The 23,765-nt window shown below is 38.3% G+C and overlaps 1 protein-coding gene across 1 annotated transcript in view; it reads left to right on the forward strand.

Annotated features, from left to right (window-relative positions):
- Positions 1-23,765, forward strand: part of GALK2 (galactokinase 2) — a 45,838-nt gene that overhangs the window by 11,888 nt on the left and 10,185 nt on the right. Inside the window, exons 5-7 of the mRNA XM_010024871.1 lie at positions 10,185-10,283; positions 12,943-13,095; positions 18,063-18,273. Coding sequence (XP_010023173.1) covers positions 10,185-10,283; positions 12,943-13,095; positions 18,063-18,273 — 463 coding nt within the window. The remainder of the gene's footprint in view (positions 1-10,184; positions 10,284-12,942; positions 13,096-18,062; positions 18,274-23,765) is intronic.

The following is a 23,765-nucleotide window of genomic DNA, read 5'->3' on the forward strand; positions in this document are numbered from 1 at the left end:
TCTTAGCTGACTAGAAATAGGGACTTTCCAGATCCTTTCTACTAGAAAGCAAACCAGGACCTTGCATTTTTAGGGGTCTGGGTATTTATGTGTTTATTTTTAAGGGAGAATTACTGTTTTACCTCACCCCTCTGCCTTGTTTTTTTTCCCGAATGTTTTAGCGTTGCGAAAGCTGTACATGGTAGTATTTATAAGTAATAATATTCGGTCATGGTGGTAATTTTATGAGAAAAGAGATGAGATGCCCCTCATTAGTCTGATGGACTTTGCAAAATCTTAATACGACGGTTTGTAGCAGCAAGACATAGAAACTTTTGGCTCTGGAATCAAATTTGGCTGAATTGTAGGGCTTCTGTAGCCAAAGTTATGAAAAAATGACCTTTTACTCAATAGAACATTTATCTGTTTTGTTTCTGTGAAGCTATTTTTATGAGAATATTTTAGTTATATGCTTTTTTTCCTGATAAATGTAAGTTTAGAATAGTAGCTGTAGAGTAAAAGTTTCTGAAATTCAGAGCTTTTATGAGATAACACTTCCACTGTGAAGTTTGGGCCTATGAGATTAAGAGCCAAAAACAACAAAGATGAACAATATTGTAAAAGGATAGCTAGAATTTCATGGTGGCTTACTTTAAAAATAGCATCTTTTTGATGTTGAAAACAAAATCAGGAAAAACAACTGTGCTCTCACTAATTGCTGTGTGCAGCAGTCTGCAGTGGGGCATTGTTTCAGTGTGCATAGGGGTTTTTTTCTAAAAACCCATCACACACATACACAATAGTTTAGGGAAAATACCAGTCCAAGACAATTCAGCCAGATGTGCAGTGCTAACCAGTTGCAGCAGTGCAATAGCATTCAAGTAACAAGATGGAAAATTTAGAATGCAATCTTTAAAAAGAATCCATTTTTCTCTTCCAAACAGGATGCCAGTTTAAGACTGTGTTGGCATCACTCAAAGAACAGCAATGCTCAGTATTAGCTTTTGATTTTAAAATGATTTTTTATTTTACTGTTACAAAATGAATCTTTTGTAGAACTTTTCATCAGGAGAAGATACATTTTGTAAAGGAAATATAATAATGTTCTAAATTGTCTGAGCTTTGTGTTTCATGGTAGGAATTAATGAGAACAGAAAAATCACTTAGTACTTTTGAGTAACTAGATTTACTTGAAAGATGTGATGATAGTGTTGCTGTCCAAATGTTAAATCTTGTGGTACTAAGTTCTTTTCAGCCACCCTAACATTTTTTCTGTTGCTGAAGGGCAACTGTGCACATACTTACTGGGAAAAATAGATCAAAAGCGAATAGGGTTTATTTAACTTAATGTGAAACGTTGCACGTAGGAAGTTGAATTATATTTTGGCTCTATCTAGACTAAGAAAAATCTAAGTCAGACAGAATGATAAAGGAACCAAATCTAATCTGTAATGGCACAGTGTCCGTTGACTTCAATTTTATCAGACTGGCTCAGATGAATTTGAGTGTGAGATTTGGAACTAGATGATCTTAAGGTCCTTTCCAACCCTAACCATTCTATGATTCTGTGATTTAAACATATTTAAACAGTTAGAGTACCTGGTAATGTCATTGATTTCAGTGGGAGAACAGATAGGCTAACTGGAGTCCTTTCTGCTGAAGCCTGTATATAATAAAAGCTTTAATTGAATACTTTACCACTTCCTAATAATTTTTCTACGCTGCAGTAGGGCTTTAATATTTAGCTCTCTGTCAAGAAAATCTGTGAGTATTCATACTGACAGTATGATGTTGCTGGTACTACAAGTTAGGATTATTTTATAATGCTGCATCAAAAATGTTTGATAGATGCATGCTCAGGTTATTTATGTGAGAAACTCAAATTGCTTACACAAAAATTGGTACATAGGTATTTTATTTTAAAGTACTGTTAATATTGAGAAACGTTAAAGTTCCTTTCTCCCTGTGGAATTAAAACTGAGGGGTTTTTAACTTGGTAAGTTTGACTATGTGTGTTTGTAATCAAGAAGAAACAGAGTACTTTGGAGCAGTGGTAATCAAAGGCCATAATCTCTCATCAACCAAATTGATAACCTTCTATTTGAGCATGTGAGAGGGCAGACGAAGTCAAGCTAAGATTGCTGTGCTTATGAGGACATCCAGATACTATCTGACAAATATTTTCCCATTTTGGAAAAACGTAAGCATAATTACCTTGCAAAACATATATGAAGTTCAGCTAATTGGGATTTTGTATGCAAACTGGAAGCAGATGGCAACTTCCAGCAATCTATTCCTAGTCAAGACCAGATATTAAAAATAAGGACATTCCTGGTGGTAAAAATAACCTCAAAATTTGGGCATCATTTTATACCTTAATAAATAAAACATAGTGCTTGTAGTTCAGAAGTTATTTTTTCATGTCTATACATGTTTATAAAATGTGCACAGATTGGAAAAAAAAAATTACCATCTAACTAGACTCTTAATATTCCCTAAGTGGTGGAGAATGTTTTCTTCCGAATGTAAAATGTACATCCTTATCTATGAATGATTCTTCTCCTGTGTGCTGTGAACCAAACCATGTAGAATTTCACAGAAAATCTACAGTAAATTTGCCATAAAATGACCAACATTATTTGTTGTAAAGGGAAACAACAGACTGAGTCTGACTTTTTAGATGAAACTGGCCAGACTGTTAATGAATGTGTATTGGGGAGCCATTACTCTGTTGCTGTAGAGAGAGTGAATGTAAGCATAGGATTTAGGGCTCAATAGGTATTTAAATACTCCAGTTACTTAAATTTTCATGCTGAAGAGACTTTTGGAGCACTGAAAATGACAGTCTAAAATTAGCTCGTATTTACAAATGTGTTTTCTTCATGGAGCTTCCCTTCACAAACAACAAACTGAAAACAGGAAGAAAATTGCTTTTCTTATTTTTAAAGATTAGCTCTCACTCCTCCTGCATTGTTACATATAGAAAATGTAGCACATTTAACTTGGGCCAAAATGAACTTACGTAAAACCACCGAGGCAGATGTAATTTAATACTATCATTTTATAGAGAAGGTTCCTTTATTTTGGCTGCTGTCATTATGGATTTGTATATATCAAGTTTCTGGGTAATGCAGGGTGAACTGTTCCAAAAAAATACTAAGCAACACTAATTCTGTTTTACTAACAGATATTTGCCTGTCTCCTACTCACTAATTGTCTTACTCTTTTAAGGGGTTTAATCTTACACAAGTTTACTTCTTTAAAGGTCTATGTGAGATTGAAACGGATTGATGACTGGGATAGAATATATTGACAGTGACAGTTATATAGGGACAAATTCTGTCACAGTTTACATACTGTCCAGACCCATTGCAGGAGTGAAAATCAGAGCAGTTAGCCCTTGGCCTCTTAGTGAGCAAGGGGACTATTAAAGGTGAAACTCCCTTATCTGTTCTCACTCAGATAATTCTTCAGGTTTACATTTTTAGGAATTTTCTTGTAATTTATCATCTGTTCACTGTTATTATTCCTCAGATACCTAAATACCTTTGTACATTTAGGCCTTCATATTCATTTTCAGTAACATTAAACTGAGAGAAACTAAAATAAATGATGGGGCAAAAATACTCTGTTGAAAATCAAAATCTGAATTTTAGGTGTTTCATATTGAAACGTAAACAAGCAGAAAAACAATACCTACTAGTGAAAAGTATCATTTTTCTGTAAACCCACTTTTCCCATTAAAAATCCAAAACAAGGTAACATGATGCAGAGCTATTGATGAGTTCGTATTACAAGAAATCTCTCCATCTAGAATAACTACACATAAGGCAACTAATAATAAAACATCACAACCCTTCTTTGTCAGACTAAATTGTATCTCCACTAATATGATTTCCCAGATTAGACTTTCTGCATGCTGGATAGGAAATCTTGTGGCTCAAAGATAAAACAGATTTAAGTGGTAGTAATTTCTTTCTTTGTAACCCAAGATTGACTTGCTTCTTATCAGGAAGAACCTTAAATTGCTTCAAACAAAAAGCAGAGGTAGTTAGTAGAGCTCATAGATCAAAGGCTAGCCTAGGTCTGCACATGGGGGCCAGTTGCCTGGTAGACGCTGCCTCCTGCAATAGGATACATTCAGAATCAAACTTCTGACAAGGAACAGCCTCAACAAAAATACATTTTGTACATGGCTTCAGATTTTTCCAAATGCTCCAACTAAAGTAGTCTAAAACCTGAGAGTTCTGTTTTGAAAACCTGAGAGTTCTGTTTTGAGGGACAGCAGCTTCCTTAAATAATTACTTCATATAAATTTCTTAATGCTTAATTACTTATTAGGCAAGTGGGTGATTTGTATGCACTGAGATTCTACTCCTAATGTTGCTTTGTATTGTTTTCATTATGGATATTCTCTTTTAATGTGTTGCATCTTCTCTTGCTGGATAAACAACAAAAAACCCCTAATCATGCAACTCACTGATACTGAACATCTCCCAGTGAAGCACAGCCAACCTGGCACGTGTACTTGCCAACAGCTATAAAAGTACTGTTTGCATTTGTATGTATCATATTGGGTCTGGCATTCAAGAGCTGCAATATTTAGTATTTCTTGACAGATCACCAGGGAGACTTCAAGGCTTAACTCACCTACCAGCTACTACTGCTGTCATGTTATGCTTATCTCTCTCCCATATTCAGAGGCTGAACAGATCAATTGTACAAAATAGCTCAGGGTATTGTTAGATTAAGTTTAGATATTTAACTTTCCATCCCAACTTCCCTGCTTACTACTGCTCACGTTTACAGACCTCACTACAGTCAGCAAAAGGGAACAATTTGTTTTAGCCATGCCACTGCAAAGCAGGTTTAAACAAAGGGACTTTGCACAGGGGTGCCTGACATGGTCACATAATCTCCCCTGTTAACTGACTGGTGTCAGGACGGTAACCTCAGTGTAAGACATATCAACACTAATTAACACACATTTTACGTGGCTCATTCGCCACATAAAAATAGCAAAAGATACCGTGACATTTTCTCTGAGAGTAGTCTTAAGAAAGGATGCAAGTCTGCCTCTCTCCTTTCTGATCAAGACATTAAACTGGAAAAGATTCAGGGAAAAGCCACATGGATGATCAAAGGTACAGAATGACCTCCATAAAAGTCAGCTAGGATTCTTTGGAAAAAGGCACTTGAAGGAGGAAGTGATAGAGGCCCATAAAATGATGAATGGAGTGGATGGAGTGGATAGGAATCAATTCTTCATTGCCCTCACGTTATAAAAGCTAAAAAATATTAAATTAAGCTAGTCAGGTGCATGTTAATAATCAACCAAAGGAGATGGTTCTTCACCTAATGAGTTGTAGAAGTCCTTGTTACTGGATGTTCTACATATTAAAAGTTTGAACGGGTTAAAAGGGAGTCTGGACAAGTTCATACATAAGAAATACATTGTTGAGAACTAAGTGTGCGAAATTCTCATTCAGCTCAGGAAAGCTCTTTTATCAAAAAATAACATTCTGGGGAAATACCCTGAATACTTATCCTCTGGTTCATACTAAGAGCCCGCTTTCAGGTACAAGATACAGAACTAGAAGTGGCATTGGTTTGACGCACAAAGGCTGCCTTTATGTTAATATATTCTATATTTTTATTCTGACCCAAGCCTTTTAATGAATTTTAGTTGGCTGACAACCCCTTCTAACAGGCATTATATGCACTTCCCTTCTTAGCTAGGTTTTATTTTTTTGTCAGGGGTTGGCAAAATCAAAGGAAACATCCTCTGATGTTTGAGCTTTACTTTTTTAATAACTATATTAAATACATAACTTTGATTATTTAATAGTGTAGATGACAGCTGAGGACTTACAGTCTACACGATAGTTTTTATTTACAAATAATGACCTGATCTAGCCAGTCCTGTTGGAACAACTTTGTGGAACAATAATACAGAAATGCAGAGGGCAGTAGCATATGTGGATCACAGAACAGCAGGATACGGAAATTTTTGCTTCATCTGATTAAGTAATTTTTTTCTAGAGTCATAATGCTACTGTTCAGACCCATTTTTACTTTGATTTTAGTATCTTTTTGTTCCACTTTTCATTACTATCATCTTAAAAAGATCTCTCCTTGCAAAGATTTCCCTGAGACCAAATATTCTTTAGAGAAATAAGCCACAATACTGGAAATGGGGAGGATTTTGAATTCTCATTTCAGCTTTGTGACTGATTCATGTGACTTTTAACAAATCATGGAGATATCTGTTCTGTCTCTAAATTGACGATAACAGCAGCCTTACAGGAATGCTTTTAAAGTATGTAAAATTCTGTGGAGACTTAAATTATGATTTATTAGTGCTTCTGAAATACTGCTTTAGGGATGGAAAAACCTGCTAATGAGTCTTGGGTGTGAAGAGCTAGGTATGTTTTGTGGCTGGCTTGAAGTGATTTCTCCACAGATCAGAATACATGGGAGGAAGTATAGTCCATGTGCAGATGAGGTTTATTCTTGCTACATATTTCTCATGGTGCTTCATGAAGAGCAAATGTCTCTTTTCACCTAGCCCTACGAGAATGCCTGTTTAGGGCTCCTGCAGAACTCAGTAGGGATGACACTGTTTATTTGATATGCATAATAGTTTACTTTGGACCCTATACCAAGGAGGGGCTGGCCACCTCTGACCTGCCTGCCTGGAAGATGGTGCTGTGGTGCCGCCTGGGACATGGTCCACCTAACTGTGGCTATGAGAATGCTCGGAGTTACTTCTCTGCAGGAGCGGCGGTGCAGCCAGGAGGAAGGTGGGGATGGAATGCTTAGGTATTGCTCAGACATACATTTGAGAAGTTGCCAAGTTGTGCAGTGAAATCTGGGATCTGGGAAGCTCTGTATTTTTACAGGTGAGACATACACTAGGGAGGGAGATAAATAACAGATGATTCAAACAGTACCTGCCCTAAAGAGCTTCTGAGTGTTGCAAGCTGAATGGAAACAAGGCACTGATCTGGAATAGGCAGAAGTTACTTCCTTTGACTACATGGTTCTAGCAATTTTTTCCCCTACTGTTATTTTCTGTGGAAGCCTTAAGTCAGAGAACTTGTGTAGCAAAATGTGGGTTTTTTTCAGTTTCTAGTAATGAAGTCACATACATTGATAGCATTGTCTTCTAAGAAGCCCAAGTAGCAATTAATAATTACAAAGAGGTGGAAGATGCTCATTTTACTGCGGAAGTGGAGCCATGGTGAATTAAAGGGACTTTCTCTGAATCACAAGAAACTTAATGTGGAGCTAGAAATGGAGCACATTTAGTTCACTGTTTCAGTCGTAGGACCATCCTTTGCCAAGTACCAGATACATACGCAATGCTCTCCAGTTTAGTCTTCACATTAGTTTCCAGTGCTACAATTCAGTTCCGCTGAACTTTGCCCTTTCACTCATTTTAGCAAAAAGGCAAACATTTGCCCATTTGTCTCAATAGTAAGTAGAAACTGCTTTCTATACAGATGAGGATTTCCTCTCCATTCACATGCTTCTCATCCTAGTATTGGAAGGCCAGCCTGTGTCAGCAAGGGCCTGTTTAAATTAGAAACCAAATAATGTTTCAGGGATGCCTTGGGCTGTCTTGTGGAGAGGGTTCTTCTCAACCCTTGCCAGTTACTACTTGGTGGTCCTGCCAATCCTTGCTGAGTTTCAAAACAAGAGTTGCTCAAGCTCGAACAGTGCTGTTAGCCCAGCATCCACAGCTGCACGGCTGGTGAGCTGGGACGAAGCGAGGCACAGTGCTTAACCAGGCACAATTCACAGAACCATGTAAAGGGACAGGGGAGTGGCACTGTCCTAATTGTTAACGTTCCTCCTCTGCAAGACCTCTCCTGATATTTATTTAATAAGCCCAGGATCGTAAAATCTAAACGATTTAAGCCATCAAGTGGTAGCTGATGCGTATATGGAGATGACATGCAGCCAGACCAAGTGAAGGGTGAAATGCTTAATTTCTGACTTTGCAAAGCTTTATCTGGCAATTGCAGATGAAGTAATACCTCAGGCAGCTGTGTCCAGGAGTGCAGTATACACTGCGAGTACCTCAGGAACTGTACCTCAGGCCACGTTTGCACAGCCACAGCTCCTATTTAAGTGTGCATGACCAGTGTGCTGGCGTGGTCTTCTCAGCCAGTGTAGAGAAGTTTCTGTTGCTGCCAGTGAGTAATATTAACGAACTCCAGTCTGACGTCTTCTGCCAATGGCTACAAAAATCAGGGATGTGGTATTGCTCTGTTCTGAGAGGGGTGAAAGGCAGGGTCAGCAGAACTGGCTGAAACATGCCAGCATTTCACATCCCAGCAACAGATGTTTGTAAATAGGCATGCCTTCACATGTAGGAGGGAGCGAGCATCTAGAGACAGTTGCATGTGGAGGTTTATTCTTTCTCTTCTGTGGAGCTGTTGCTGAGTATTTAGCAGTAAATGGTGGTGGTGTGGGGGGGAAGGGCATCACTACATTCATTAGCATTTCATTCAGAATCATTTTCAGCTTGTACTGGAGCAGGGACATATGGTGACTGGATGTTAAATATGGGACAAAGAGGCCTGAGGTTCAAGCTGGAAATGGGACTGCTTGGAGTGGACATGGGGCAAAGGAGGAAAAATGAATTTTGATGAACCTGATCTTCAGCAAAAGTCAGGCACTAGGAGATGGCTTTTATTCAAAAGAACACCAAAATGTGTGATGTTCCTGTACTTTCTTAAGAAAAAAATAAAAGAAGCTTTATCTCTATTTCAGCTCATTTTGAAATGCACAAAGGAAAGGCAGTGCAGAAAGGGAGAGTCTTTTTGCTGATTGTACTTTCTGTGTTCTCTCATTAATGGTCTCTTTCTTGGGAGTGGTCATTTACCATGTTTGATTCAAAGAGATCCAGTCTGCATAGTTTTAGAGTAACTTTGTTAATGTTCTTTTGGTAACTTCTACTTATCAGCCTGGGGCTTATTGGCTTTAAATGCATTGTGAGCTGAGTAAATTGGTTGTTAGTGCATTTGCAAACAGTTCAGCCTGATTATATTGATCTAAGCACCAATTTTACGACTTTGTCTGTGGTGCCATTACAGAAATTGAGGAGCAAGCAGGCAGGCACCCTGCACATACCTCTCTCTTAGCATGGTGATTTACTGCCTCTATCTGCTGCCTTTTACAGCTGTGTGCTGGCTAATGTCCCTGTCTTGCTGGTTAGTTTGTTTCAATCCTGTGATGCTACATCCTTAGTGTGGAATCTGAATCTGACTTTGCCACCAGACTATAAAAAGGACTATGGCTTTTCCAAAGTTCTTTCCCCATCTTGCCTGTGGTTACCTTGTGCTTAGGAAAAATGGCAGGGGTCACAACAGGCGGACACGGATGCTTTCCTTTTGACTTACTGACTTACTTTTTTTTTTTCACTTGTCTGTGTTCTTTGACCATTTTCCAAGGCTTCTCTCCTGTGTGTTTTGACTTGGCTTGATGGCTGAAAGCTTTACTGTAAATTATTGTTTTTGACAGTTACACAGTGATATTCCACCCTCCCATAGTATCCTCTGACCTGCTGATACCAGAATGCACAAAGATATGCCTAAAATGTCACAAAAGAATTCAAATCACGTCTAGTTACAAATTAGTTCAGATAAACAGTGTAAGCAGAGTACAGTATCTCAAGCAGAATGACAAGCACCACTGATTAGAGTATTTATATTGAGAAAGGGTTTCTGAGTTAGGTTTAATACATGAATTCTGATTATGGAGCCAGTAAATTTAAACAGTAAAAGTAACAACTTGCTGTTTTTCTGAAAGCTGCCAAGGTGCATATATAGATGGATTCAACTAACATATCAACAAAATATTGGCTATTGGGATGGAAGGCTGTGAAGGGAATGAGGAAGGTGAGAGGAGGACAGCTGCAAGAGTTAAGCATCTAAACAAAGATACTCTGAAAAGCATCTGGCTATGGTGGGTCCAGTGCAGGCTGAATAGTGGATTCTTTTTTGCTTCAGAACGAAAGGAAGAAGGGGCCATGTGGCATCCTGGTTGATACCAGCTTACACGACTTGGTGTGTGGGAGACAATGGTTTCAGAGCTGCATCATCATCTCCTTTGTTTTCTCACTAGTTCATATATAAGTGGTATAAAAATACCATCTTTAACCTTGGCTGGAGGTTCACCTTAATGCTTTTTTTCAGGTGGAACTTGCAGAAATTTGCACAAAGAGTGAACGTTACATCGGCACAGAAGGCGGAGGAATGGACCAGTCGATCTCTTTTCTGGCAGAAGAGGGAACTGTATGTGGATCTTTGTAATCTAAACTAGCAAAGTAATTTTAATTTATGTTAACAAAAATACATTCATATGTGTCTGGCTGGAATATCTTAGTATTGGTATGCAAATGAAACAGGAATTGTATGAACTTGTGTACAATTGAGTATGATAAGTTTGAAGGAATAAGATGATGAAAATGAGAAACATCAAGAAGGAGGAAAGAAAAGCCGTGGGGAAGGCTGTACTCTAGAAGCCCACTAGGTTCCACACTGTTTGGCTCATTGATCACTGAACTTAGAACATTTCCGATGTAATGAAGTCTGAATGGTCGGTATGTCTTGTATTCAGTGCAAATGGGATAATTATTACAAAAATGCTTTCTTGAAATGTCTTATAACCAAGAAGTTCTAGGAAGTTTTGCCAGGTTCAGTTGCGAAGACAATGGGGATTTTTTTTTCCCAGTTTTGCTAATTCCAGAGAATTCTGTGGCTGGATTCTGATGTAGAAGGCATTTAGCTGTCTTATACATGGTGACAGAAGGGGGACTAGCAGTGATAAACAGGACCTGCCAAGTTATGCATGAGTGCTTGCAGTGGAATTTACAATGGAGTTCATCCACTGTCCCAGAAGGTGCACAGGACTGTGACTGTTCAAACCTAACACCTGCCAAAATACTTTTATTGAAATCAATGTAGCGTTTCATGACATTTACTTTCCTTATAACTGTGCTATTCTATGCCTACAGCTTTCATTCCTTAATGCTGTTATCTTGCATGAAAAAAGCTATTTTCTAGCTTTACACCAAATATTTAATTCCATTGTGAGACATACATTGTATTCAATTTCACCTGTCCTGTACCTACTCTAGACCTTTTCTTCACACTTAATACTGTTAGCAGTAGACACACAGCAACATAGATCCTGAAGGAAGCAGTGCGTTTTCCTGGCATACACAGAGATGATCGTAAAGTGGAGGCTTTTCTGATATATAGAAGTGGGGATCAAAAAGGCAAAGAAAATGTTAGAAAATAAATTGTGAACACACCTGAAAGTACCCTTGCTTCAGTACACTTGCAGCTGAATTCACTTCTGGCCTCCCATCTGAAAAAAAGAATGAGCAAAGTACATTAAAGGACACTGAGGTTGATCAAAGCTACTTTTTTTATATGAGCATTGACTGAATAATTTAAAACTTTCCAGCTTGGAAAACAAGTATTGTTGCACGTGATATTTTGAAGCTCTGTAAAACCCCTGAATGGTCAAGAGAAGGTAAACTGAGAATTCAGTGTTTTCCATAGTGGAAGAACTAATAGAAACACAATGACATTAGCAAACAGCTTGTTAAAAACAAAACAAGGAAGTTTGTTTTTTTTTTCCCCCCCAAAACATTCATTGTTAAATTGAGAAATACCGTATGTCATGGAAAGCAAAAGGGTTCAAAAAAAAGAACTTTCTGGATACTCTGATGGAGTTTTAGCCTATTTGTAGCTGCTAAACGTAATAGTCTGATGTTTCTTCCAGTGTGAGTGTAACCACCGTAATCTTTGCTTATGGGAAGCTGGAAAAATATACCCCAAGAAAAAGATTGCTTGGTATCTGTCCTGTTTTTATATTCCCCCTAATACCCATTTATGGCTTCCGTCAGAAACAGGGCACTGAACCAGCTTAGTGATACATCCTGATCTAATGTAGCAGTTCTTAAAGGGTATATTTAAATGTAAGCAAGCATGTCTGTCTTGATAGTAGTTTTGTGACGTGGTCCCGAATCTCAATGGCAGGGACTAACACACATGCTGTACATAATGTACAAGCGGATTTGTCATTGTTTATTTAGCACTCTGGCTGCTCAAGGAACTCTCTAGGGGTGAACAATGCCAAAACCAGTAAGATGTCCCTGCTTGCAGAGTTACAGTCTATTCTAAGAAGCCAAAGCAGGGCATATGATTTACAATTTATCCCGATGAAAAACCAGATGTGAGTTTAATCTCTTGATTACATAACATCCTGAAATATTTAATTAATGGATGCCTAGCTTATTCCATGACAAGGTCGCAAATGTTGGGAACATCTTAGGCAGCCATTGTAAGGCATCTGTGAGGCAAGGCAGTCTCCTGTCAGAAGGAAGGAGACTGTAACTACAGTTTTATATATAGTTTTATTTCATTTCTCTGATTGCCCATATGTAACACGATCACTGTCTCCAGTCAATCCTAAAATTGTGGTACTGTACTGTACCTCAGTGGCCTAATCTTGATTTAGTGGAAAACCAGAAAACTAAGGGAAAGATGGACAGTGGGGAAGGGAATGTGAAGCCCCTTGTTTCTAGTGGCATGCACATTAGTTTCAGCCAGGCCTGGTACTCTTCTGTAGATCAAAGAAAAACTGTTGTCTTAAACAGGCAAGAAAAATAGGTTGGGTGGGGTTCTGTGAAATGCTGAAAAAACCCAAAGACTTAATGGAAGCATTTTAAAATCCAGCTACAAGGGGAAGGTTTGAAATGTATGTGTAACTTGGCCAATGAGGTTAAACCTCTTTTCTCGCTGTTTCATGTCAGTTTTCTTGCCTTAACTGTCCCTGGATTTTCAAGAGAAAACACATGCAAATTTGCATTTGATTTATAGAACTAAGTGCACTGTTAGCTAGTAGTAAATTAAAACTAACCATTCATTTTTCTTTCAATAGGCCAAGTTGATAAAGTTCAGTCCTCTGCGGGCAACTGATGTTAGACTTCCAAGTGGAGCAGCGTTTGTTATTGCTAACAGTTGTGTTGAAATGAATAAAGCAGCAACTTCTCATTACAATATTAGGGTAATGGAGTGTCGTCTGGCTACAAAGGTAACATATGGTTTATGTCAAACTCTAATGAAACCTTCATCTAAATACGTGCTTTTTTTCACTTCTGACCAATCATGTCTTTAACACCTGGCTAGGTGCTACTTTAAGTAGCATTTTTCTTTCCAGAACCAGACACATCCATCTCTGCAGAAACAGAACTCCTGCTGAGTTTAATGGAAGTGCAAGGACTGTGCCCTTATATAGAAGATTATGTGCTTTAGCTCTATTAAATATATTTTATATTATATTTCAATAGACAAAGTAAGTCTATTTTTCAGCAAAAAATATTCTCAGTTAAGAAGATAGACTGTTTCTAATTAAAGCTGAATAATGACAAATAATGGAAAGCAACCAGTGTGGTCACACGTTTATATATGGCAATAGATGTGTATTTTCTAGGATTTAGAAGACATCAAAGCTGCTAGTTGGAGGCCTGGAAGTAATATTGGAAATGCTGAACAGCAGCATGTATGTCAGTGCAAAGTTTAAAACCAGGCTTGAATCAAACCCCAGCATTTAGATTGTGCTGCCAGTTTACAGCTTGCAATTAGCTCTAAAATGTATGGAATTTGAACATGAAAAATTTAAGTTCCACTTTAGTTGTGGATTCTGTAGACCATACAGTTAGGAATATGTAGATGTAGTGTTTGATTTGAATTCGTTACAGGAATACGGTGGATTTTTCTTTGATTAGATTAAGCGAGGAGCAAGCATAAAGATTCACTGCAGTTACACCTAAAATAGTGTGCTGTGTGAAAGAACAGGATTGGGTTACAAAGCCTAGATGAAAGTTGTAAAGACAGCAGCATGGCACTCCTTGCCAGAAAACACTTGGCCAAAATCTAAGCAATACTCAAAAGTACTTTGAGCATCTGTTGGCATCATAATTCTATGAAAAATTACCATAGTTAATGCTAAAAAAAAAAGAGTTGAAGTGCTCAGATACTGACAAAATGTAAGATAAAATGCCATGTTGAGATATTTTTTGAGGGTGGAAGCTAAACTTCACATGACTTTTTAAATGGGCTTTAAACACAAGTGTAAAGAATGAGGCTGCATTGTAGGTGTATATAACATACAGCACAAATAATAGCAGCAGTGACCAGAGTTAAACCTGTCAGTGAAGTTCATAAAAAGATTCTTATGCCATTAAGAAAGATAAGGACCTGGTTGTGTGTTGGTTCTGGTGTAATTGATAAACCTCTCATTTAGGAGAGTTAATTGACTAAGTAGGTATTTTAGCTTGTTTTGGAAGTGTTTTTTTACATATGAACCACAGAGCCTTCACAGAAGATTTAGTCTAAAAAAGAGAAAAAAAAAAAGGCAAACTGGAACAATGCACGGAGTTATAAAACCTTTTGAAGTATTGTTCCACAGGCCACATTTTGTGAATTGAATCACAGTTTTCTAAATTGCTTTAAATGATTGGTCCCATGCAGTACTAAAAAGGTGCTAAGGAAAGATGATTGGTTTTTAACATTCCTGAATCTCTAAAAAGGTGCCTTTAGCAGATGCTTGATTTTAAGGAGACTAACAACATACACCTGCCAATTTTTATACACATGCTACCCAGATGGAAGGCTGCACACACTATAAAAATACACTGAGCCAGGAAAAAACCCTGTGTTAAGGAACAGGTCATGGTGGGGTGAAAGAGGGCAGGTATGTAAGTGGAAGCAGGGAAGTTTTTTAAGCACCATTAAGCTAATGGAACTATGAAATAACATGCTGGGCCTCGCAGAAATGCTTTAAAAGAAATTCTCATTGGTAAGTGCCTTAGGATAGGATTTTTTTCCTTTTTCTGCTTTAGGTCATTCTAGAATTTCATACCGTTTGCAGGAAGCTCCATGTAAGTAAAGATGCCAGTCAACACAACATATCCCTGCTGGCATTAGTGTAGAATATTTTGATGTCACTCTGTCCTACAGCACGTAAGCTCTTGATCGTCCTCACAGAATTATCTTTCTCAGGCTCTGTTCCTTTCCCTTCCCTCCTGGATAATCATTCTTTTGATTATTAGGGTTTGTTTCTTTCTCTGTTCTTGTTGTAGCCCCTGAGTGCTTTTCTGTACTCTGTTAAACAGTGTGTTTAAAGACACTTAATGTTCTGCAGAACACTAACGATTCCAAAGGAAATTAACTTGTACTTCAGAAAACTCTCACAGTAGGTGCTGCAGATGAACACGAGCATTAGTGAATGCTGTGCTCTCCCCTGCTTCACTGTGTGTGGTTCGCTTCACTGTCAGCTACAGAGTAGTGCCAAGAATGTCTAAACTGCAATGCAATGCCATATTGTTAATCAACTCAACAATAACACATATTGTTACATGTGGAAAGATGCTCCGATGCTGTTGTAGAAATGTAAGGGTAAGAAAGATGTTGCTATATAAGTATTCCTATACTTAACTCCTAGTCAGATTTTATTTATATTTGTCCCATCATTTACTAAGCATGCTTTCCGCTCAGCTGCTTACAGTTCTGCAGAGTGCCAGCGTTGAACAATGCTGCCTACAGATGCTATATCCTGGCAGTTAAGAGCCAGCTGTATGATGTCCACATCTTTAATCCATCTAGTCAGAGATCATCAAGAAAATATCCAACTGTGGGATCAGTGTTGGGATTACTACTGTTCATTAGATGGGATTTTTTCCCATTTTTGTTCTGTGTCCATTACAATTTGAGCCGCTGCCGCCAGACTCTTCCCACAAACCGTTTCTGTTTGCCTGTAACACTTTTCCAGGTGCTGCTAGAATTGAAAGTTTGCTATAAGCAGGTCAGACCTTTCCAGCTAAGCCCTGCCCACTGGCCTGATGGGGTCAGTTTCCATTTGGAACATTTGACCTGTAAATCCCCAGCGTAGTTAGTTCATCTAAGATACAGCATCTCCCTTGAAATATAGAAACAGGAACACATGATAATACACGACAGATTTCTACACAGGATTATTTATTTAAAAAAGTATAAAAATTTTTGTTGCCTTATAAACCTGTTTATTTCTAAATTCTTAGTTATGTCTAACTACTGGTAGTAATATTTAGAGGATGCTGAGTATTAGGATTAAAATATGAGGGAAAAAAATCCCATTCATTTAGCACCTTGAAGCAAATTTAAGAACATGTTACAAACGTGCACCAAGGTAAGAGATAGCGAGTAGTTAAGTAAAACAAAGGAAGCAATAATTGTTATTCTAACTTACCAATAAGTAAGCTGAAATACAATTACATAAAGGCTATGGAGTTCTAGGTACTCGGAGCCTTTGAAAAGCAGACCAGAAGTGACTTAAGCAGTCTTTACAAGAACATTTTCTCCCCCTGCTTTCTGCATTTGCCACTAGTGCTTCTTCCTCTACCACTGAACATACAAAACTGTGTTTTAGATGGCGACAGAGTCATATGATTAGGATTTTGATTGGATTTTGTTTGTTCTGCTCTACTAAGCCTCACATAAATCTTAGCAAGTCACTAGATGGCACCAAAAGTAGTTAATTTTTATATACTGTGGTAAAGCAAAACTGGAAGAGCCCCTCAAAAGCACTGTTGGAGGAGAGCAGTAGAGTGAGAATCTGTAGCAGATAGTTGGGCAGCAGATCTGCTTAAATTTCATTCTTTAACTTTGCACAAAGCCAAGCAAAACTTTTCAGACATGTGTGTAAATCCCATGAGTTTTTTTAACCCAGGAAGTTAAGTGGCTTTGCTGAATTGAGATGTAAATCATTTCAAACCAATCTCACTCAAAACCAGCGTTTCTTGGAAAGAATAACAAAACACACTGGGTGAAATCTTGGCCCTGTTAATGAGAGGTTTTAACACTGATTTGAATAGAAAAAGGATGGCATTCGTGGGTATTCCTGCTCTGGTTTAAACTGTCTGCAATCATACAGCCTGATCTGGCACACTTGGAAGCTTTAATCTGAAACGGTGCAGAACTGGATGTATGTCATGTGCCTATGAATACACTAAACCCACATCAGCTAATCTTGGTCTTACTTTGTAGTAATCTCTTACAATTAAAGGTGGTACATCAGTAGGATCCCACAGTGACCACGGAATATGTAAGTCATAACATCAAAAATACTCCACTTTATGAGGAAAACTGCTTTACCCAACCATTTTCATTAGGCACATGAGAGCATCAAGACATGGAGCAACCTTCTAGAATAAAGCCTCTTTGACATATTTCCTTTTAGGATTCTGGTGTGTTGAAGTAACTACTGTCAATTGCCCAAACACCACAAATATACACAAAACATGACATAGTTGTCTGGAGTGAGAAAAACAGATATAGCTATAACCAGTTGGCATCATAGCAGTCACGTAGGAACAGAGCAGATTCCAACTAACACATCATAACCTTCCTGCAAGGCTCCCAACTTCCTTTAAATTGGATGTTAAAAGAACGTACTTAAAATTTACTTTAAACTCTAAAGATTGAGAAAGATCACAGTTAATTCACACCCTTACAGCCTTAATCCCACACAAAATACATGCCTGCTTCGTAATTTAAGGCTGTTACAAGAAAGGGTTTTAATGACAACCTAGAATGATCTTCAGGAAACTCCAGGAGTGTATTGTAAAGGTCAAACTGAGTTTTAAATGTTAGAGCAAACTCTTAACAGTTCAGAAATAGACTTCTTAGGGACTTCTGGTGTTACAGTATCGTAGCATTTGCATAAGCAATTGTCTGTGATTGTAAAAGGTTTGTAAGTGCTTTGAAGTAACAACATCCATGGAAAAGGATAAATCACTGATATGATGCCACACAGATAATACCAGTAGGGCTTTTACTGACAACACCTGACTTGAGGGAAGAATATCTGTCATTCACAGACATGTACTGATAGCAAGTAGCTTCTGATGGTTCCCAATTAAGGAGTGAAAAGAGCAAATGGGTCTTAATGGTGCTTATGGACAATTAAATATTCTTAAAGAGGAAGGCACAATATTTTCTGTTTTATTTTTTGAATTTTAGCTTCTTTCAAAGTCGAAAGGCTTGGACTGGGAAAAATTGTTGAGACTCCGCGATGTGCAGACTAAGCTAGGAGTTAGCCTGGAGGAAATGCTGACCATTGTGGAGGAGGTATTACATCCTGAGCCTTACAGCACAGAGGAAATTTGTAAATGCCTGGGAATTAGCCTGGAGGAGCTCCGCTCTCAGATCCTGAGTCAAAACACGCAAGATGGTAAGCATATATGAAATGGTGGGGGTTAGTGTATGACGTGTGCATTACATAGAAAGTTTGTGTATGAATAAGTAGTGCAAGTGGAAGTCTTGCCAGAATACTTCCCTAGACTCTTGGGTGGCCAGTGAGAGACTCGATATCACAATTTTCCTTCTAGTTTTTAATTTAGAGCAAAACTTGGATTTTGATTGAACTGTTTCTAAAATAGCAGAAGTAACAGATCACTTACTGTTTTAGAGGAGCCTGTGCTGACTGAAAGTCATCTCTAAAGAACCCAGGTTTTATTCTAGGGAAAAGTCTAAACTAGGCTTCCTTTTTTAGGCAATAGCTCTAACAAAGCCAAACATTTTGGATGGTTACAACATCATTAAAACGAATCCTATTTGCTCTCCCTTGACTGGTGTTAGAGACCAGCACAGATGGGCTTGTGTTTCTGAATTGATAAATACATGATCACTTCATAAGACATGCACTGGGTAGCAAGTCTTCTAGGTCTCTCCTGAGAGGGAAGTTCCTGTCACTCTCAGTATTGTTTCTTCTTTAAGGAAGATGTTGGTGGAGATGAACAATTTACTATTGGAAAAGTACTTCCCATGGATTACTGCTTATGATTATACCATGCATTGGCATGGAATAATCATGAGCATTGACACATGTGGGGTGGATCCTGGATGTATATAGTAGGGTTGCTAATAATACTGAATAATAGAGCACTTATGAAATAATGAATTTACATTCACAACAGGTTTCCAGTTGTGATCAGAATCTTTCTTTAAGAACTTAAAATAACCCTTACTTCCTTGTTCCCATTCTGTAACCTTAATACCTCTACTGTTGTGCAGCTGAATTATATCCTTGCCAGTCCTTCCCGAGACCACTTTCAGGGACGCGTGTATTTGATACATATAAATCAGTAACATATCTATGTACACTGATGCTTGTATTTAAATAATCTGTATATCTGGAACAGTTCAGGACCAGGTCCTGAATCTAAAACCTGTTTTGCACCGTGGTGGTATCAGGGAGTATCAAACTAATTGTCTAATTACACAGCCAGAGGGTACCAGAATAGAAAATGATGTCTTAATCCAGCCTTTTATCTCCATAGAAAGAATAATGGTAATTCTGAGCTGCACATACATGAGGAATATACTGAACCATGTACCTGCAACTCTGCAGCATTTTCATGGGAAACTACAAAGTTGTAAATCTTCTGTGCTGTCCCCTTTCTCTCCCCTTCATGAAGCAGTACAAGACTATTAACTTACAGATGTTTATAATGCTTATACCTGGTTTATAAACCAACATTCTACAGTTCTGTAGAATTGAACTGTTTATATAGGTGGGTTTGTTTTTTTTTTTTTCCAAACCCCAAAGCCTGGATAAAAAAATTTAAACATAAAAGCTATAGAAGAAACTCAAAGGAAATTTCATACTGTGGCTCTGAATAGCATTTGCAGATGTTCGCTGAACAGAATCTCTTAAACCTGCATGACCCTGATTTCAGTTGATAAGGCCAATTAAAATGGGTTATGCCAAAGTCTCTTTGCATGTACAATATTAAATAACAGATTTCTGTAAAACTATATGCAAAAAAGAAACAAGACACAGAAAGGAGGAATCTAGATCCACTGTTTGTTTTTGTTACACACCAAACCAATTACTCATTATGGTGTCTTTGAGAAACTAGAGGCTGTTTGACAAAAATATTTTTCTTACATCCCCTCTACTTTCCCAGTACATTTTAATGACAATGCCTGGCTGCTTCATGTGAGAGAAGCAGACTGACAAATAAGTAATCTCTGCAGAGAATTTCAGAATGCTGTTGAATTGCTTTGTTCAACATGAAGAACAGACCGTAACATTTAGAGTATCTTTCTTCCTTTGTACACTTTTTATCACTTTTTATTACTATTTTATCAACTTTTCTGATAAAATATAACATTATAGCATTAAGGGTAAAGTGTTTCCATGAGAATTACTGGTTAGATAATTTACTGGATTCTGAGTTTTCTCTGTGGCTGAGTATAAATTGTCTAGTTTTAATTTTTTGTGTAATTGAAAGCCCAATGATAGCTACAAATAATGTCTTGTGCTGGCATTTTGTCTCATGTTTAAGGATCTGAAAGCGCTACATAAATGCTATTTTAGTCTTAAGTCTAACTTCCCTTCCTCTACTCCTCCAGTCATGGTACTGCACACTTACATAATGTTTTATAAATGTATAAGGCTAAAACTCCAGATCCCAAAGAAAAATGGCATGGACAGGCTTTGGACAAGTCTCAGGCCAGGTCTGCATCCCTTTTATAGATGAGTACTCCAGGATTTCTGCAGTTCCGCACTGTAAAGCCCAGTTGTTCTCCAGGTCTGGAGAAGTACAGATGGTGCATAAAGCCTTTCTAACTTTGTGCAGTTGTTCCTTGGCCAACTCAAAATCCTGAGTTTAAATCTCCCTTGCAAATGTTTACACATGGATTGCACTTGTGGCTTCTGAACATCTCTAGAAAAATAATATTTATTACTTTTTAAGGTGCACTGTGCCATAATTTTGGCTTGGACTTGAGTGCTTCACAGAACATTTAGTGTGTGGTGACTGTGGGACATTAAGTATTTATAAGCTTCACCGCAAAAGGATATTCTTCTGTAAAACACTGTATTCCTTTAACCATCAAGTGGTTTTTTTTCCTTCTAAAATGAGATATTTTTAAACCCATTTTCCTTTTCATGTATAAAACGGTAATCTAATTTTGACATTTGAACCTAGGAATGAAATCGCCATGGGAGGAGCAGGCATCCATTTGCTGTGCGGATTTGGCTGTTTAACTGCTCTCCTAGCTGTCTCCTGGAAAGAGAGTTCTAAATCTATGCTGTAGCTTCAGTGAGTGGTGCTTGACTAGCCTTTCATTCCCACTGCCAAGTAATTTGTATTAATGGTGAGCTCAGGGCAAGAACAGTTTCCACTCTATTCACACAGACAGGCGTACGTGAAGGTGGACTCTCGGATGTTCTGCCAGGCTGCTCAGGGATACATAAAACTCTGACGTGTGCATTAGTAGAGCCTTACATGAACAGAAGTTACCTGCAAACTAGTAGACCTTAGAGCACTTCCCAGCTTGAGGGTCCAGATGCCTACCCCAGTGTCAACCATCCCTTTCCATAATAACATGGTTTAGTAGTGATGAGCCCCAGAGTGGTGGCAGCTCTAAGCAGATCCTGTGCAGCTACCTGGAGGCTGACAGCCTTTGGGGTGAGCCACAGGTTAGGCACAGGCAGTGACTGGTCTAGGTTAGTTGCAAAAGCCTTGCTGGAGCTAGCATTCCTCTGGAGGAAAAATCACTTTAAACCAGTAGTTATCGTAATCTTGAAGCAGGTGTCTGCTAAATGGGTCACTGAATCCAGCAATGACTCGTCCCCTGGTTTATTTTCAGAAAGCCAGATTGCAAACAGTTACTTGAGCAGTCCCAGTAGAGTAACTGTTCCCCACTTGAAGTAGGGGGTTCACAATCTGGCTCAAATTAAAGCCATCTGGCAGCATTTTCTTATATACATTATAAGCCAGAAACCTTCACCCTCATCATGTTCAATCAGCAGGATGCCTAACAGAGAAGGGTACTATTCCACATGAGTAATGGTGGTAGAAACTGTCCCCTACATGATTTTGCATCGGTGAGTTTTTCCTGTTGTAAATTTCTAACAGTCCCATCAGCCATGTGTAGCTCATTAATCTACAGTGAAACATATCTTAAGCTGCCAAAGCAACTAGAAAAAAATATATAGCCTGAAGAGGTTGGTCTTTAGCTAAAGGTCAGATAGAATTGTACAGGAAGCCTCTAAAGAAAGGAATCTGCTGAAGTTGAAGTTGTAACAAATAATATGAGTTGCTGAGAAGCCACAATGCTTAATTATAAAGAAGAAAGTCCCTGTAAATGGAGTGGACAGGTTTGCACATTTTTTGTAAAGCTAAAATTAAAAATATGACTATACATTTGAAAACCCACAGTAAACTTTTCTGTAATATTTAATTAACCCACAGTTATTTGGGACTAATGGCCCAGGATTTTTGTTTGTTTTTAAGAGATTTTTTATATGGATTTTGGACAATCTTTCATTAATGTTAGTCTGCTGTATCTTAGCAACTTGGCTCTTGCTGCAGTGTGAGCTATTAGTGCAGTAGAAAATGTCACCATTTCTTTCAAAGGCATTTGGTGGTTTGTAAGTGAATTCAATCTACCTGTTTGTGGATGACATTACAAACCCTTTGCAGAAGAGCAGCACCTAGGCAAGAGTTGCTGACATTCTCTGAAAAATAGGTGAGAACTGGTAATACAAAGCAGTTAACAGTGGAGGAGATTCCTTATAGAAGATTCACTGTGTCCTCTTTGAAACTTCAGAAAACAGTTATTGAGGCTGTGACCTGGAAGGTGGATTAGATGTTCCTGAATATAGGTGAAACATGTTAAAATCTAGTGACAAAATGTCACTAAGAGCAAGCCCAGGTAATAGGATTCCTTGTCCTCCTTAAAATTTTCTTTGGTCTCATTTTGACTTTTCAGGTTGACTTTGATTTCTTCTGATCAATATCTGTTTCAATCCATACAAGGTGTTACTCACCATCACTTAAGTCCACAAGAAACTTTTTCTGTGTGCAGCTGATACCATACAAAATAAACACCAATCTCCCTACCTTCTTTTCAGGAGGGGACAAAAAAGACCCTGAGATTCTGACTGTGTCTAGGTCTAAAGTGAAACGATTCATTCCTGAGTGGCAGTGAGCTATGCAGAACGTGGCAGAGAGAGAATGTATAATGATTTAGGAACAGTTTTTGAGAGCGTGATTCTGGTCAGAGACCAGATCCTAGCCAGGACAACTCTCCATCAGTCTGAATGGCACTACAGCATTTTAAACAAGCAGAGCACTTCCACTGAGTATCACACGGATCCACTTAGGGAACGATACTTGAGACATGCCCTAGAACAACTACTCTTACCTCAGCATGGCAACCAGCTAGTTTCATTACACCAGAGCTTTTAGGTTCCTTTCTAGTCACCAGAGAGATGGGTACCACAGAGCAATCTGGGTCTCATGAAGGATAAATGGTTCCCTAATCTTCCCTTTTCACTGGCAGAAGATGGAGTTGAGGGTACATATACCCCTAATTCAGAAATAAATTTAAGTGGGAGAAACCAAGCCTTTAGAGTTTATTGGATTAGGAAAGTATATTTATTGCCTAGAGAAGCTGTGGCTGCCCCATCCTTGGCAGTGTTCAAGGCCAGGTTGGACAGGGCTTGGAGCAACCTTGTCTAGTGGAACCAAAGTTCCAACCCCTAGATGCCCATGGCAGGGGATTGGAACTCAGTGATCTCTAAGGTCCCTTCCAACCCAAACCATTCTGTGATTCACATTTTCAGTCACATTAAGTACCTGATTTCCATACACTATAATAGATTTAAGGATCGACATGCTTTTAAGAATCTGGCATTAGTTCCCTACA

The sequence above is a fragment of the Nestor notabilis genome, unplaced genomic scaffold (genome assembly GCF_000696875.1).
Source record: "Nestor notabilis isolate BGI_N333 unplaced genomic scaffold, ASM69687v1 scaffold12092, whole genome shotgun sequence".
NCBI classification, from domain to species: domain Eukaryota; kingdom Metazoa; phylum Chordata; class Aves; order Psittaciformes; family Psittacidae; genus Nestor; species Nestor notabilis.